General features: G+C 45.8%; 1 protein-coding gene across 3 annotated transcripts in view; it reads left to right on the plus strand.

Annotated features, from left to right (window-relative positions):
* cd4-1 (CD4-1 molecule) overlaps window positions 1–15705 on the plus strand; it is a 30055-nt gene extending 14350 nt beyond the window's left edge. For 2 of the 3 annotated variants that reach the window (XM_061236273.1, XM_061236281.1), the window contains exons 2-10: window positions 3256–3325; window positions 4212–4358; window positions 4988–5125; window positions 7944–8195; window positions 9752–10144; window positions 11332–11592; window positions 12888–12994; window positions 14706–14758; window positions 15419–15705. In XM_061236273.1, the coding sequence (XP_061092257.1) occupies window positions 3268–3325; window positions 4212–4358; window positions 4988–5125; window positions 7944–8195; window positions 9752–10144; window positions 11332–11592; window positions 12888–12994; window positions 14706–14758; window positions 15419–15449 (1440 nt within the window). In that variant the 5' untranslated portion in view covers window positions 3256–3267 and the 3' untranslated portion in view covers window positions 15450–15705. The remainder of the gene's footprint in view (window positions 1–3255; window positions 3326–4211; window positions 4359–4987; window positions 5126–7943; window positions 8196–9751; window positions 10145–11331; window positions 11593–12887; window positions 12995–14705; window positions 14759–15418) is intronic. The other variant, XM_061236289.1, reaches the window with a different exon arrangement.
* The last annotated feature ends 245 nt before the right edge of the window (window positions 15706–15950 follow it).

Raw genomic sequence — 15950 nt, forward strand, 5'->3', positions numbered from 1 at the left:
GGGGTGATTATGACAGGTTACCATGGTCCAGTGGGTCGGGGGTTGAGAGCCACTGACTTAAAGGACTGACATATTTTAGTTTGGGAAAGTATTTTTTATATTACCACTGAAAAGTCATAAATACTAACTCAAAAGCTCTTTTAATACATTCTCAGCTTATCAAATAATTGACTATTTGAGAGAGAGAAAAAAAAAGATTTAGCAGAACAAAAACAAACAAATACACAAATAAATTTTAATCAGTGTTACTTGTAATATATTTTAGTTGAGTGTCTGCATAAGTGATGGTGTGGCTATAATGCACAGGAATACAGAAGCACTGTACTAGAGTCTTCATTCCGCTTTGTTTCTTTCGCTGTTTTCTGTTTAACCTCCCCTCTCACCACAAACTCAAATCATCTGCTTCTGTTGGTTAGCTGCTCAGGTGTGATCTCTCGCTCTCTGTATCGCTTCATCTCTCTGTCACACACTCTCTCACTCTCGCTCCAGCTCTCTCACACACACACACACACACAGACATACTTCCTCTTTCTCTCACTTCATGATCTTACCAACACTTCTGTGCTTCTGTATAGCTCGATGCGGTGGAAATGGAGTAGACTTTTTTTTTTCACGAAATCTGAAACTATCAAGAGAGAACAGAAAATAATAGACGGTAAAATAACATCTGGTCAGAAGTATGTAAGGTGAAGAGTTTAGATTAATGAACACATTCTTAATTTACATGCACATAATACACTACAATACTGTAACATTAAGTGTCAAAATCCGGCCAAATATTGATTACATTTATTAAATATATTCAAACTTTAATATTGCTTTATTTATGTATTTGTGAGAACTCTACTGTAGGCCTACAGTAATTATCTCAGGTCGTTTGTTGCATACAGTACAGTACGCTAAGGTAATTTCCCAGATGTTCTGATCCATCTTAGCCATTGCTATAACATGACATAACATGGAACATAAAATTATTTCATAGGCCATATATTGTGGTTCTTGATAGCCACTGAAAAACACATTGCTGCCATATGAAAGCGGCGCAGAGAAATAGGGCATTTTGTAGTTCAGAAGCAGAAGCACATACCCTGAAACCACAATGAGGTACCTTCGAGAGAGAGAGAGAGAGAGAGGGAGCGAGTGAGAGAAAAAAGATAGAGAGAGAAAGAGAGAGAACTAGAAAGTGAAGCTCGAAAAAGAGGGAACATAGAGAGGGAACATGCAGCAGTGTTGAGGTATGGTTGCTCACACACCATCATGTTTTGACATTTGTGAGCTGTGTGTGAGCTGAGTGTGAGCCGTGTGTGAGCTGTGTGTGAGCTGAGTGTGAGCTGTGTGTGAGCTGTGTGTGAGCTGAGTGTGAGCTGTGTGTGAGCTGAGTGTGAGCTGTGTGTGAGCTGAGTGTGAGCTGAGTGTGAGCTGTGTGTGAGCTGTGTGTGAGCTGAGTGTGAGCTGTGTGTGAGCTGAGTGTGAGCTGTGTGTGAGCTGTGTGTGAGCTGAGTGTGAGCTGTGTGTGAGCTGAGTGTGAGCTGAGTGTGAGCTGTGTGTGAGCTGAGTGTGAGCTGTGTGTGAGCTGTGTGTGAGCTGAGTGTGAGCTGTGTGTGAGCTGAGTGTGAGCCGTGTGTGAGCTGTGTGTGAGCTGTGTGTGAGCTGAGTGTGAGCTGTGTGTGAGCTGAGTGTGAGCTGAGTGTGAGCTGTGTGTGAGCTGTGTGTGAGCTGAGTGTGAGCTGTGTGTGAGCTGAGTGTGAGCTGTGTGTGAGCCGTGTGTGAGCTGTGTGTGAGCTGAGTGTGAGCTGTGTGTGAGCTGAGTGTGAGCTGTGTGTGAGCTGTGTGTGAGCTGAGTGTGAGCTGTGTGTGAGCTGTGTGTGAGCCGTGTGTGAGTTGTAACACATTCATACATAAATGTATCGGATTCATACATAAATGTATGGTCCAGTTTGAAAGGGGGCCTTAGCTCACATACTGCCCTGTACATGCACACACACACACACACACACACGCATGCAGACAGACACACACAAACACACACTCACATGCACACGCACACACACCTACACACACGCACATGCACACGCACACACACACATACACGCACACACATGCGCACACACACATGCACACATACACACACACACACGCACACACACACACACACATACAGACTCACACGCACACACACACACACACACACACACACACATACAGACTCACACAGAGGGACTGTACACACGTCAGTGCAGCACATCTACAGTAGCACCGAAGTGAGTGTGGGTGTGTTTTTTTTTCTTTGTCGAAGCGTGGAGAAATCCGCCTTTCGTGGAACAGAGAAGGAAGAGGGGGGTGTGAGGGGTGTGGGGGTGAAGAGGTGAAGAGGGGGGATAACAATCTACACCTCACCAAATCAGAGCCCACCGCAAAGTGCGCTCTCAAACTCCGCCCGTCTTCCCTTCCAGCTTCACAATCAAAGCCCACCACACGCCCCTCGCTCTCTCTTAGGCAAGAATTACATGCCAAAACATCCTGCCGTCTCTCTCCTTCTCTCCCTCCACCATCACTCCCTCCACCATCTCTCCCTCCTCCATCTCTCCCTCCATCCCTCCGGTAGTCTAATTCCTTTCAACTGCACTTTGCTATCTCAATTATCATTTATCCTATAAGTCTATATCAGAGAAAGCGACATCCCAATATTTTGTTTTACTTTACAAAAGCAACATGACTGGATATTCAGTTTCAGACTTTTCCCTGACATCGTTTTACCACAGTATTTGTTTTACTTTACAGAAGGAAAGGCTTGAATTTATGTATGTATTACGCACACTTTAACCAAAGCTACCGCGTATTTAAACTTTATATTAAACGTATAACAGTGCACTGCTTTTATAAAAAAAAAATAAGGACGATTGCTCTCAAGGTAGGGTGACTCCTAGAAAAGTAATCCAATTTCATGCCAAAGAAATTAAATGTCAATTTAAATATAAAGGGTCATCTTGACATAGCTTAATTTCTGCCTAGGCTGAAATTCAGCTTGATTGCCCCTCAGGATGTAAATATAATATATTTGTTGTCAGATTTTTATGTTATATTGATGATGTTCTGAAAAGCGTTCACATTTTGAATATTTTCTAACCGTAGTACAGTTTACTGGAATTAGCCAGACATGCTTTCTTTGCACTGCCAAAGTTCATGACTTTTTTGCTGAAATAATTAATGTTTTGATCTTAGACAACTCGTTTATATTTCTTTTGTTTGTTTCAGCTTCAAGGCAAAATGAAATTATGTTCCATGAAAATTGTCATTTGGATAACTACGACCATCTTCTCAACCCGTAAGTTCAGTGCTGTAATTTTGGAAATGCCTTAAATCTATATCACAGTATGTCTTCCTCTGTCATTTCCTGACGTCATTTCCTGACGTGCTGTCAGATGGTTGTCTGGCAGTTTGATGGTTGCAGGTTCGACACAGCAATGCAAACCTGACTAGTTTAGAGTTAACAGTTAGAGAGTAGAAGCCAGGATATATAGACTACCTATACTCTCAGAAATAATGGTAAATTATTTTCTTTAAGGAATACATTTCCCAAATATACCCTGAAAGGTACAATGATGTTCCTTTCAGTAGAAATAAGTTCCTATTGCAAACAAAAATATAATAAATTATTTATCAATCCAATGGCAAGAGGTACAATTTTATGTACCTATAGGGTACCACCCCAGCAACGAGCTTTTCTACCTTTTTCAGCACCTTTCACCTTTTTTCCAAGAGTGTATAAAATGTATGGATATATACAACACATAAATCAATATTTTAAACAACAAAATCTCCTTGCCACTTCCTGTAATTGAATTAAAGATCAGTGTGACAGGTCAAGAACGGCTCGACAACGGCTTGTTCGTAGACAACACTCTGATTAGGTTTTAATGTGGCGAATATTTCGCAGTGAATCTCCGCGTTGCCATTTCATGACGTGTGAATGTTTGTTGGTAATTTTGATATGTGCTGGGGCGACATTAGCTCGGCGGTCGTCTGGCTGTCGGAGGGTTGCAGGTTCGATCCCGCCCTGGGTGTGTCGAAGTGTCCCCGAGCAAGACAACTAACCCCCAAATGCTCCTGACGAGCTGGTCGGTGCCCTGCATGGCAGCCGATCGCCGTTGGTGTGTGAGTGTTGGTGTGAATGACCTAGATGATGTAATTCATTCTTCACCTGCTGACAGAGACTGAGGCCAGGGTGGTGATATATGGTCAGTTGGGGGACACCGTCATGCTGCCCAATGAACAGCGGAGCAGGGAGGTCCGTTGGACCAGAGAGCCTGGACGCAGGGCTCTACTTACAATGCTCTCCAATAGTGTACCATCAATAGGTGAGTGTGTGCGTGTGTGTTTGTATCTGTGTGTGACTGTGTGTGTGTGTGTGTACATGTGCGTGTGTGTATGTGTGTGTATCTGTATGTGGCTGCTGATCGAAAGGGGGCCATAAAACCCTGCGGACACTGCAGCCCTACCTTGATCGTCTGTTATCTGTGCGCATACCAATGAGCCCTTGCCGGCTAAGTGCCCAGCCCGTGACAATGACAGTGTGTGTGTGTGTGTGTGTGTGTACGTGTGTGTGTGTGTGTGTGTGTGTGTGTGTGTGTGGGTGGGTGTATTTGTGGATGTGTGTGTGTGTGTGTCTGTGGATGTTTGTGTGTGTATCTGAATTTGTGGATGTGTGTGTGTGTGTGTGTGTGTGTGTGTGTGTTTACGAACATTTATGAATGTCTGTATGTGTGTATGCCCTTGATAATGGAGTCACAAAGCCACAGGCCATTCACTTTCTGGCAAAGTATTTGAGTTTCTGAAGTTAGTTAAGTTGCACACTAAAAACAGCCACGCAGAATGTCAACCTGTTGTTGTTTGTGTCCCCTGCTTTACACTTCACCGCTGTACTTAAACAAACTGCTCATCAGGAGTGTAAGTGACCTGTGTGAACCTGCCCCTGTCTCTCTGATAGACCCAGAGATGATTGGCAGAGTGTCACTCTCCGGCTACTCTCTCGTCTTAAAGGACCTGAAACTTGAAGATTTCACCGTCTTCAAGTGTCACCTAAGCAACTACGAATCAAAAGAGTACCAACTGTATCAGATCAAAGGTAACTACTGAGTTCTGCAACTGGAGTAACTGTCTCTTTCTTTCTTTCAATCAATCTGTGACATTGGGATAATCAGCATTGTAGGAGAAAAAATACTAAATATAGGCCGATGCATTGTTGTCCCTTCAGAGATACATTTTCAAATGACATTTCAAGAGTAGCTTCAAAATATATAGGGGACATTTCAATAAATAATGACAGCTTAAAAAGTAATTACTTAAAAAGTAAGAATGATAAGACACCATGATAAGACACCATACACAAGTGCAACAGCCAATGCAAACCTAGACTAGTTTAGAGTTAGCAGTTAGTGAGTAGAAATGGAGTAGAAACAGACATTTAGGCTGACTATAGCCAGGATACATAGGGTACCTATACTCTCAGAAATAATGGTACATTTTGTTCTTTAAAGGTACAATAGGTAAGACTTTTAACGGTCAAGAGAGGAATTGCAGCAACAAATACGCTCAAACCACAACACTGTTTATCCCACCCCATCTCTGTGAATGCGCTGAAGTTGAAACGCCATTGGCTGTGGCAATTATAACCAATTTTCAACCAATTATTGTACAGCTATAGATGTTTCGTGCCGGCCCGTCAACAGCATATTTTGAAACCCGAATTTAAGGACTATAAACACAGGTAGCAGGTACCCTGCAAGCTACAATAATGTTCCTTTGGGTATAAATAAGTGCCTTTTACAAACAAAAATTTTACAAATTAATTATCAATCCAATGGCTTCAATCAATCCAGAGGTATAATTTTATGTACCTATAGGGTACCACCCCAGCAACAAGCTACCCTTTTCAGCACCTTTCGTATCTTTTTTCCGATAGTGTAGAAAATGTATGGATATATACAACATATAAATATAAAAATATTTTAAACAACAAAATCTCCTTGCCACTTCCTGTAATTGAATTAAAGATCAGTGTGACAGGTCAAGAACGGCTCGACAACGGGTTGTTCGTAGACAACACTGATTAGGTTTTAATGTGGCGAATATTGCGCAGTGAATCTCCGCGTTGCCATTTCATGACGTGTGAATGTTTGTTGGTAATTTTGATATGTGCTGGGGCGACATTAGCTCAGCAGTCGTCTGGCTGTCAGAGGGTTGCAGGTTCGATCCCGCCCTGGGTGTGTCAAAGTGTCCCTGAGTAAGAACGGCTCGTAGACAACACTCTGATTAGGTTTTAATGCAACTACGTTGTATGTCGCTCCGGATAACAGCTAAATGCCGTGTAATGTAATGTAATGTAATGTAAGGTAAAGATTGGGCAGTGAATCTCCACGTTGCTGATCCACTTATTTGGCTGACCAGGAGAGCACTCTGCCTTGGGTCAGGAGAACCAGAGAGTAATGAGACATGCAGTATGCACTGCCTGCCACCGCCGTTTTGAAATACATTGTTTGGTGTTTGTAAATGGAAACAGCGGCGCTTCGTACAATAGCTGCCGCTGATGCTGATACCCCGTTGAGTGATTACAGAAAACGCATCAATTATACACTGCTTTATGACGGAAAATGATCCGTGTGTGACTCCTTGGTGGGACGCAGAGGTGGAAAGTCCAGTGGTCAGAAAGTCAAAGTCCTCCCATGCGTTTCTTCCAATCATTAATTCAGCCGGCTGATTTCACAAATTAGCTCTACCTCCCGGCTGTAGAATTGTTGCCAATTAACAAATCCAGGTGATTTGAAGAAAATACTGGGGAGGAATTTTACTTTCCGGACCTAGACTTTTCACCTTTGGTGGGGCCCTGCAGTTGTAGCTTTGAGCGAGGCACGTGACCTCAGCGGCTTCGGTTAAACAGCCAGCTGTATCAATAAAAAACTTTTAGCTTTTAATAAAAATTTTTTTTTAATTTATATTGCTCTGGACAATCAGCTGAATACCAAAATGTGAAGTCCTACCAGTCACACAGCAGATTAGAAACACAGCTCTCATACAAGGATTTTTCTTTAATGCCTTTTAGTGTGTTGTACTCTATTGAGGAAGTCAATCCTACCTCAGGGTGACAACTTTGATTGTGGAGCTATAAACTATGAAGTAGCTAATTCACTAATAGCATCGGTTAGCATTTGAACACCTGCAGCACAGCTGCTGTTGAGCACAGATCACACAGGAAGGGACTTTATTGAGCAGAGGCATATCACTGTTGGAGGCAGAGATGCAAAGACGAGCGCTAAGGGTTTTTTCTTTGGGGGGGGCGGGCGGATATGTGTGGGTGGGGCTGCATGTGTCACTTTGTCTCCACCTAGTGGTCACGTATTGCACTGCGCTGCACAAGAAATCGAAACAAACTTTTCAACTACAGAACGCCACAGGTGAAATTGAAAATGAACTTGCAAATTAACTAATTAAGTAAATGTTGAATAACTATGAAATGTTGAAAGAAAAATACATGTATTTAATGATATATACGCAAACATTCGGTACCTCTGGGGTTTTGCACAATTTTGTAGGACTATTGTCCTCACTGCCTTTTTGAAGTATATTCTTTTTCTTTCAGCATGTGGGTACACGCTGCTTTTTAAAATACTGATTCTTCTGGTACTTCTCTGAGAAATGCAAACAGTACAGTCATGTGAGAAACTGTAAGAAAAAAAATCTCTATTCTCTATTCTGCACGTTCAATTTCAATATTGTTTTCTTGGAAAATAACTTTTTGCTCCAATTTCACGGTGAGTTTATCCTGCAGCTTGAAGGCATACTAGTCTGTTCTCCCACCACTCATCCCCTCCCTCTCTCTCTCCCTCCCTCTCTCCCCCTCCCTCCCTCTCTCCCTCTCTTCTCCCTCCCTCTCTCTCTCTCATTAGTCAGTGCCGTTTCTGCCACTGTCCTGGCCACGCAGGATCTCTCTCTGAGCTGCACGGTACCAAAAAGTGACGTTTCAACAATAATAAGCTGGAGTGACCCCCAGGACCAAAAGGCCGAGGGCTCCAGATTCCGCCTCGGGGAGCACACTCTGACAGTGCTCAATGTCTCAGCGCGAGATCACGGGAAGTGGACCTGCATAGTCACCTACGGTACTAGCAAGGCCACGGCCACTCTGTTCGCCACTGTAGTAGGTGAGCACACATCTGGATCTCCGTCTCTATCTCTCTCCCCATCTCCTCATCCCGCCTTCTCTTTCTCTCTGTCTATCTGTCTTTCTCTCCAACTCCCTCCCTCTCTCTCCATCTCCCTCTCTTTCTCTCCCTCTCTTTCTCTCCCCCTCTCCTTTCCGCCCTCTCTCCATCTCTCTCTCTCTCTCTCTATCTCTCATTTTGTTTTATTTACAGTGGCTTCAGAAAGTAATCCAACCCCTTCACGTTTTACTCTCTTTTCTGTGTTGTAGATTTATCCATTTTAAATTGATAAAATTGCCTTTTTGCCCATCAATCGACATTCAATAACCCATAATGACAAAGTGAAAATGTTTTTCAAAATGTATCCCACTGTGTTACTTCTGATTCCATTGGGGCATTTTTCACATTTCTATGTTTGATAAATTGTCTCATTTATCTGTTAAAATAAGGGGGAATCAAAGGCCTCCCTTTCTCTTAATTCAATTCAATTCAAATAAGCTTTATTGGCATAGAAAGGGTACACTTACAATGCCAAAGCATACACTGACAACATAAACACAAACATAAACAAATAGGCAATAACAGATTGAACTACAATAAACATACAGAAGAAATACTTTGCATTCTACAATGCAATTGGATAGAAAAGGATTTGGCTGGCCTTCCAGCATCTGCCATCAGACCCCTACAACTGATCCAGAATGCTGCAGCCCGTCTGGTATTCAATGTTCCCAGACATTCACATGTCACCCCCCTGCTCCGCAACCTCCACTGGCTGCCTGTTATGGCTCGCATCAAATTTAAAACTTTGGTGCTCGCATACCAGGCAGTTATCAGCCCCTGTATATATTCACTTATCAAGACCTATACACCAGCAAGACCCCTCCGTTCTGCCACTTCGTGCCGTCTGGCGCCTCCCCCTCACCACACCTGCACTTCACGCTCACGGCTGCTGTCTGTCCTGGTCCCACGGTGGTGGAATGACCTCCCGGTGGATGTCAGAACGGCAGAGTCTCTGACCTCCTTCAAGCGCAGACTGAAGACCCATCTCTTCAGGCTACACCTTTCCCTCCCCAACTCACCACCATGATTAGCCTCAGACTGTAATGGCACTTATGTATAGATTGTATAGATATTGTTACTTGTATAGGTATTGTTGTTTTTTATTGGCTGTTGTATTGTTGTATTCTAGCTAACTGGTACGCTAGTTTGAAAGTTGATTGTACTCTTCAAGGGTTCTGATTATCTGTATGTTTACACTAGGACTCTGTACTGTCCTCTCAGGTCTCTGTCTCAGGTCCTCTCAGGTCCTCTTTGCACTTGTTCTTGTGTTTGATTTGCACTTTGTTGTACGTCGCTCTGGATAAGAGCGTCTGCTAAATGCCATGTAATGTAATGTAATGTAATCTACATCATATACAATTAGTAATGAACTATAATAGATCTTTCTTTATTTCGATTTTTGGTGTCCTTTGTTACTCACAAAATAACGGTCTCTCTCTCTCTCTTTCTCTCTCTCTCTCTCTCTCTCTCTCTCTCTCGCTTGCTGTCTCCAGACATCTCTCCCTCTCCACCTCAGCCCCTCTACACCTCCTTGAGCTCCTCCTCGCCTTCCCTGCTCCTCCCCTGCTCCCTGCACACGAGGTTTGACTCCTCCACTCTCGGGAGCGTTGGGCTGAAAGCGGGCCACTGGAGCTTCGCCCCGTTCCCGTGGGACGCGGCCCCGGAGGGCCCTCAGAAGCTCCTGGACCTCTCGCTGGGGCCCCGGCTGCGCTGGGTGACCCCGAGCGGGCAGAGGCTGAACGGCACGGCCCTGGAGACGGACGCCGACCGCACCAACCTCTCCATCAGCAGGAAGGTGGAGGAGGGAGGGGGCCTCTACACCTGCACGCTGGAGTTCAACAGCGGCGTGACGCTGAGCCGGACTCTGCGGGTGGAGGTCCTGAGAAGTGAGTTTGGGGGGGAACTCTTCGCCCCCCGTCCCCCGCTTGAATCTGTCTTTCTCTCTCTCTACTGACGCTCGGTCGTGTTTTGCTTGATCCCATATGTTTTTGTGGAATGGGGAATGCCCAGCTGTATTTGACAGCTCTGCAACATCCGCCTTTGACTTGTGCATTTTGTATATTCATAGTCAGCAGCAGTGCCTTCCACATGCAATATTAATGCCCTGAAATACTTCATACATTTAAAATTAAGTTATCTATTTTCCATCTCTGAATGCTTTTATGTCATACGCTCTCCGGTGTTTCATTCAAATTCATGAGAAAATATTCTGCTGCGTTTGAATGAATCATTAGGAAGTTTTATGCACTGCAGTTCCTTGCAGAGAGTGTGTCTGCCTGTGCGTCATTAACCTTTATCACTTTTCCACTTTTTCTTTCCCCTATCCCTTACCTTTGATTCTCTTCATTCTCTCTCTCATTCTCTATACTCCATCTCATTTCTTTCTACCAACCATTAATTCCCCACCATCACTCTCACTCAATCAATTTATCCCCCTTTTATCACTCTTTCTCATTGTTATCTCCCCCATTCCTTTTCCTTCTTCCCTCTGTATGACTTTATTTCCTTCCCTCTCTCTCTCCACCTTCCCCCCCTGCTGCCTCTCCCTCCCCTTCCCTCCCTCTCTCTCCCCCTTCCCCCCCGCTGCCTCTCCCTCTGTCTCCCCTTCCCTCCCTCTCTCTCTCCCCCCCTCTCCCTCTCCATCTGTCTCCCCTTCCCACCCTCTCTCTCTCCCCCCTCTCCCTCTCTCTCTGTCTCCCCTTCCCACCCTCTCTCTCTCCCCCCCTCTCCCTCTCCCTCTGTCTCCCCTTCCCTCCCTCTCTCTCTCCCCCCCTCTCTCTCCCTCTGTCTCCCCTTCCCTCCCTCTCTCTCTCTCCCCCCCTCTCCCTCTCCCTCTGTCTCCCCTTCCCTCCCGCTCTCTCTCCCCCCCTCCCTCTCCCTCTGTCTCCCCTTCCCTCCCTCTCTCTCTCTCCCCCCCCTCTCCCTCTCCCTCTGTCTCCCCTTCCCTCCCTCTCTCTCCCCCCCTCTCCCTCTCCCTCTGTCTCCCCTTCCCTCCCTCTCTCTCTCCCCCCCTCCCTCTCCCTCTGTCTCCCCTTCCCTCTCTCTCTCCCCCCCCCCTCTCTCTCTCCCTCAGTTGTGTCCTCTCCTGGTAACCCTGCCCTGGAGGGCCAGGGGCTCAACCTCACCTGCACCCTGGGCCCCTCTTCGCTGCTCAGGGGCCTTGAACTGAAGTGGAGCGTCCCTCGACAATCCAGCCTCTCCCCGCTCCCCGCCTCCCCCCACCGGCCCCTCCAGGGCATCCCACGCGTGAGCGAGAAGGACAAGGGCATCTGGAAGTGTGACCTGCTGAAGGACGACAAAGTGCTGGCCACCGCCACACTGAACCTGAGAACGGGTGAGGAGAGAGGGGCGTAGACAGGGAGAGAGGAACGGGTGAGGAGAGGGGGGAGTAGACAGGGAGAGAGGAACGGGTGAGGAGAGAGAGGGCGTAGACAGGGAGAGAGGAACGGGTGAGGAGAGAGAGGGCGTAGACAGGGAGAGAGGAACGGGTGAGGGGAGAGGGGCGTAGACAGGGAGAGAGGAACGGGTGAGGAGAGAGGGGCGTAGACAGGGAGAGAGGAACGGGTGAGGAGAGAGGGGGCGTAGACAGGGAGAGAGGAACGGGTGAGGAGAGAGGGGCGTAGACAGGGAGAGAGGAACGGGTGAGGAGAGGGGGGAGTAGACAGGGAGAGAGGAACGGGTGAGGAGAGAGAGGGCGTAGACAGGGAGAGAGGAACGGGTGAGGGGAGAGGGGCGTAGACAGGGAGAGAGGAACGGGTGAGGAGAGAGGGGCGTAGACAGGGAGAGAGGAACGGGTGAGGAGAGAGGGGCGTAGACAGGGAGAGAGGAACGGGTGAGGAGAGGGGGGAGTAGACAGGGAGAGAGGAACGGGTGAGGAGAGAGAGGGCGTAGACAGGGAGAGAGGAACGGGTGAGGAGAGAGGGGGCATAGACAGGGAGAGAGGAACGGGTGAGGAGAGAGGGGCGTAGACAGGGAGAGAGGAACGGGTGAGGAGAGAGGGGCGTAGACAGGGAGAGAGGAACGGGTGAGGAGAGAGGGGGCGTAGACAGGGAGAGAGGAACGGGTGAGGAGAGAGGGGGCGTAGACAGGGAGAGAGGAACGGGTGAGGAGAGAGGGGGCGTAGACAGGGAGAGAGGAACGGGTGAGGAGAGAGGGGGCGTAGACAGGGAGAGAGGAACAGGTGAGGAGAGAGGGGCGTAGACAGGGAGAGAGGAACGCAGAGCGGGCCAGCTTCGGTTCTCCGGCTTGAGTGAGACCAGGCAGGGCGGGGTGGGGTGGCGGGGTCGGGAGGGTGTTTTCTGTGTCTATTTTCCGCGGCTATTTTATTTGGCGTGACATGTGTTCGGGTAGTGTGTGAGAGCGTGAGACAGAGAGCCTGGGAGCGGGGAACCCCGGGGGAGAACGCTCGGGGGAAAACGGCGGGGAGTTTTTTGGCTTCCCTTTCTGCCGTACCGCGGCTCTCGTTTCACCCCGCTCCGCCTCGAGCCCCCCGCCAAACGCTCAAAGACCCGGCGTGAGCCGCGTCCTTCAGCAGCGAGCGTGGCGACTGGCGGGCGCTGACTGCGACTGTGTGTGTGTGTGTGTGTGTGTGTGTGTGTGTGTGTGTGTGTGTGTGTGACTCCGATGCAGAGAGGGTCCCTGTGGACGCGTGGCTGGTGGTGTCCGTCTGCGGGGCGGCCGTGGTGCTCTTCCTCCTCCTGGCCCTCGTCTTCCTCTGCGTCCGGAGGCACAGACAGGTAAACGCGCTTTAAAATCAGTCCCGGGGGGGGGGGGGGGGGGGAACCCTGCTCTTTTTCCCCCCCCAACCACGAGTGTGCCTCGTCTTTCTTTAATTATTCGACAGTCTTTAGGGATGATTTTCCCTATTAAGCCACATTTTGTGAGAAACACTGATGCATGATAACATGGAGAAGACATTTCCCGTATCCTCATCCCATTTCTTAATTGGTCACTAATGCTCTCATTTTCTGTAATATGTCACATGGAAATGAATTCCTTTAGAAAATGAACGAATTAACAAATGAATGAGGTTATGAGACATTTCTGAAATACATACAATATTGCACTGAAGTCATTACATACATTTAAAATCATTTAGGCTAAAAGACAATAATGTCCAAATTATTATGGTGCTCCTGAACACTAAACAAAAGTGTACACACAATAGATAAGGACACAGTACTGAGAAATAGCATATATATATATATATATATATAAAAGAGTTATACGTATATTTTTGATTGATTCACAAGTCAAATAGCATGAGTCAGAATCACTGAAACTAAGTCATTGCAACTAAACCGCTGAGTAAAGGCCCACCTGCTGTTGTTGCTGTTATGTAGTGTTTATGAATGTACTATGTCCTAGAGTCCATATGAGTGATATTTAAGCAATAAATATAGATGGTAATAAGAATGGTATATACAAATTTAATCGTAGCTAAGGGACGTTGTTCAGCACGTCGCAAACGCCGTAAGGAGTTTGCTTGACCGTGAGTGAGCAGACAAGAGCTTATGCCTTTTTTATATTTACTTGTACGTTTCCATTGAGCAGACAGTGACTTGTCCAACATTAGTGGGATCACATTGCGTAGGTCTACTCAAGTTTCGTTCACCCTAAAGCTGGCTGCTTATGGACACAAATCTATCCCGCATCCGATATTTTCTGAAGGACATGGAGGCGGAGACAGTGTGTAGCTCTGTGTGTCCGCTTGCTCGCAGATTCTGGTCGTAAGTGATTGACGTGCATCGGCTAGCATCTAACAGTTTTTCCATTTTGACTGGAACGGCTGCTTCGCCGCGGAGCGATACATGAAATAGAACTGTAAACAGGCATCAGAACGTGAAGAGGTGGTATATAGAAATTGTAGCACTGCTACGGACCAATCAGATTGCAAGATTTGTCCTGCCCGTTTTTATAAAAAGGAGCTATATCACTCTAATGGAGGCATCATTCATAATTCTCACCCAAAGAGACATGCCTCATATTCCAAGCACCCTCAGTGATCAAATGGGAAATATATTTTCATAATTAGCACGCACATGTTTTGTTTCAGTGCTCCAATCTGTGGAGCAATTGCATGAAAATGATGGAAACTCTTGTTTCAACATATGTCACAGCAGAATCACTTGGATTTATGAATCTTGCATTCTCTAGAAGTTCTGTTTAATTTAGTTTATATCGCACAAGCAGCCCCAAGAATTTTTACCGTATAGTAAATAACCAGAATGCTTTGTTGTTAAATGGAAGAAAATATTGGATATACAAGTTTTTTTGTGTCGAAAACATTACTGTAGTGGCACTGTTGATGCTAATTGGTAATGGGTGTAAATCAGGTGGTGTTGATGCTGATTGGTAATGGGTGTAAATCTGGCGGTGTTGATGTTGAATTGGTAATGGATATAAACTCTGACTGTGTGTGCGTCTGTTTGTTTTCTTGTATTTCAGCAGAAGATGTTCATGAGAAGACGACGCAAGACCAAATACTGCCGCTGCAAACAGTGAGTGCCTCCCCTGCCTTTGTGGCAGCTTGTCTCCTTCAATCCCGACATTTCTCTATCACGGCCTTTTCATCCTTTCTCTGCTTCTCACAGAGGTCTTTTCTCTTCATTTTGCCGACTTTCCTCACATCTCCCTCTTTTGCCGTCTAATATCTCTCTGCCCAGATCCGCAACCCGTTCCTCCTTAAACATTCCCTTCGTCTTGGCTTATAGAGGTTATTTTGGTTTTTTTTATCCCTGAAAATTCTTCTCCCAGAATTTTCCTTTTCACTCTTCTTTATCATACAGAACCTTCCGGCGATAATCCCAAGGACCACATCCTGAAGTGTGGCTGTGTTCTGACACGTCTATCCACATCCATAAACATATTCTAGTTGATCTTTTTATACGCCTCTCTTAATCCCTTATCAATTTCTCCACTTCCTTTTCATAAGTGACCAGGCTTAATCTGCACCCTTCTCTTTCCCTTCTGCTTTTGTAATAGATTCTTTTTCACCCTGTTCATCGTACGCTGGGAATGTCATTCTGTTGCAAGATCTTGGATAGCTGACAACTTTACACTATGCAGAGGAGACAGATGGCTAACTGTTGCAACATAAAATACTCTCCCTTATCTTTTTCACAGTTTAATCTCTCTTTTGCATTTTCTTTCTGTTTCAGTCCTCAAGTAAAAGGTTTCTATCGGAGCTGAGAGACTATTGGAATGGAAGATGGAGGGCTGTGTTCCTGTCAACATAGCACCTACAATGTATATAATAACTATTGATATTTTTGATAATGTGAATTTTGTTCCAGTTTTAATGAAAATAGCCAAGTTGTCAACATTACATAAAGTTGGTGATGTATGTAAATAAATGTGTTATAATATATGTTATTCTTAAGCTGTTCTTTTTGTGAACTTCTCAAACCGAATAAATACTCATTGTCTAGAAACCGTCTACAAAGTACCCTGCTCAGTGGGTGATTTTGATTTATGGCTTTTGCTAGATTGCTGTCTTGCAGTAAATAATCCCCCGCCAACATTCACTGCAATGCACTCGGAAAAATAGGGCCATTTCTTGTTTCCACAGAGGAACCCTTTCAGTTCTTTATGGTTCAGTTCTTTACCCTTTATCATAGGTGTAAAATGTGAAAGCTCCCGGACAAAGAACCATTTTACACAACGAAGTACCCTTGAACTAGATAGGATTCT

This window comes from Conger conger, chromosome 1 (genome assembly GCF_963514075.1).
Source record: "Conger conger chromosome 1, fConCon1.1, whole genome shotgun sequence".
Classification (NCBI taxonomy): domain Eukaryota; kingdom Metazoa; phylum Chordata; class Actinopteri; order Anguilliformes; family Congridae; genus Conger; species Conger conger.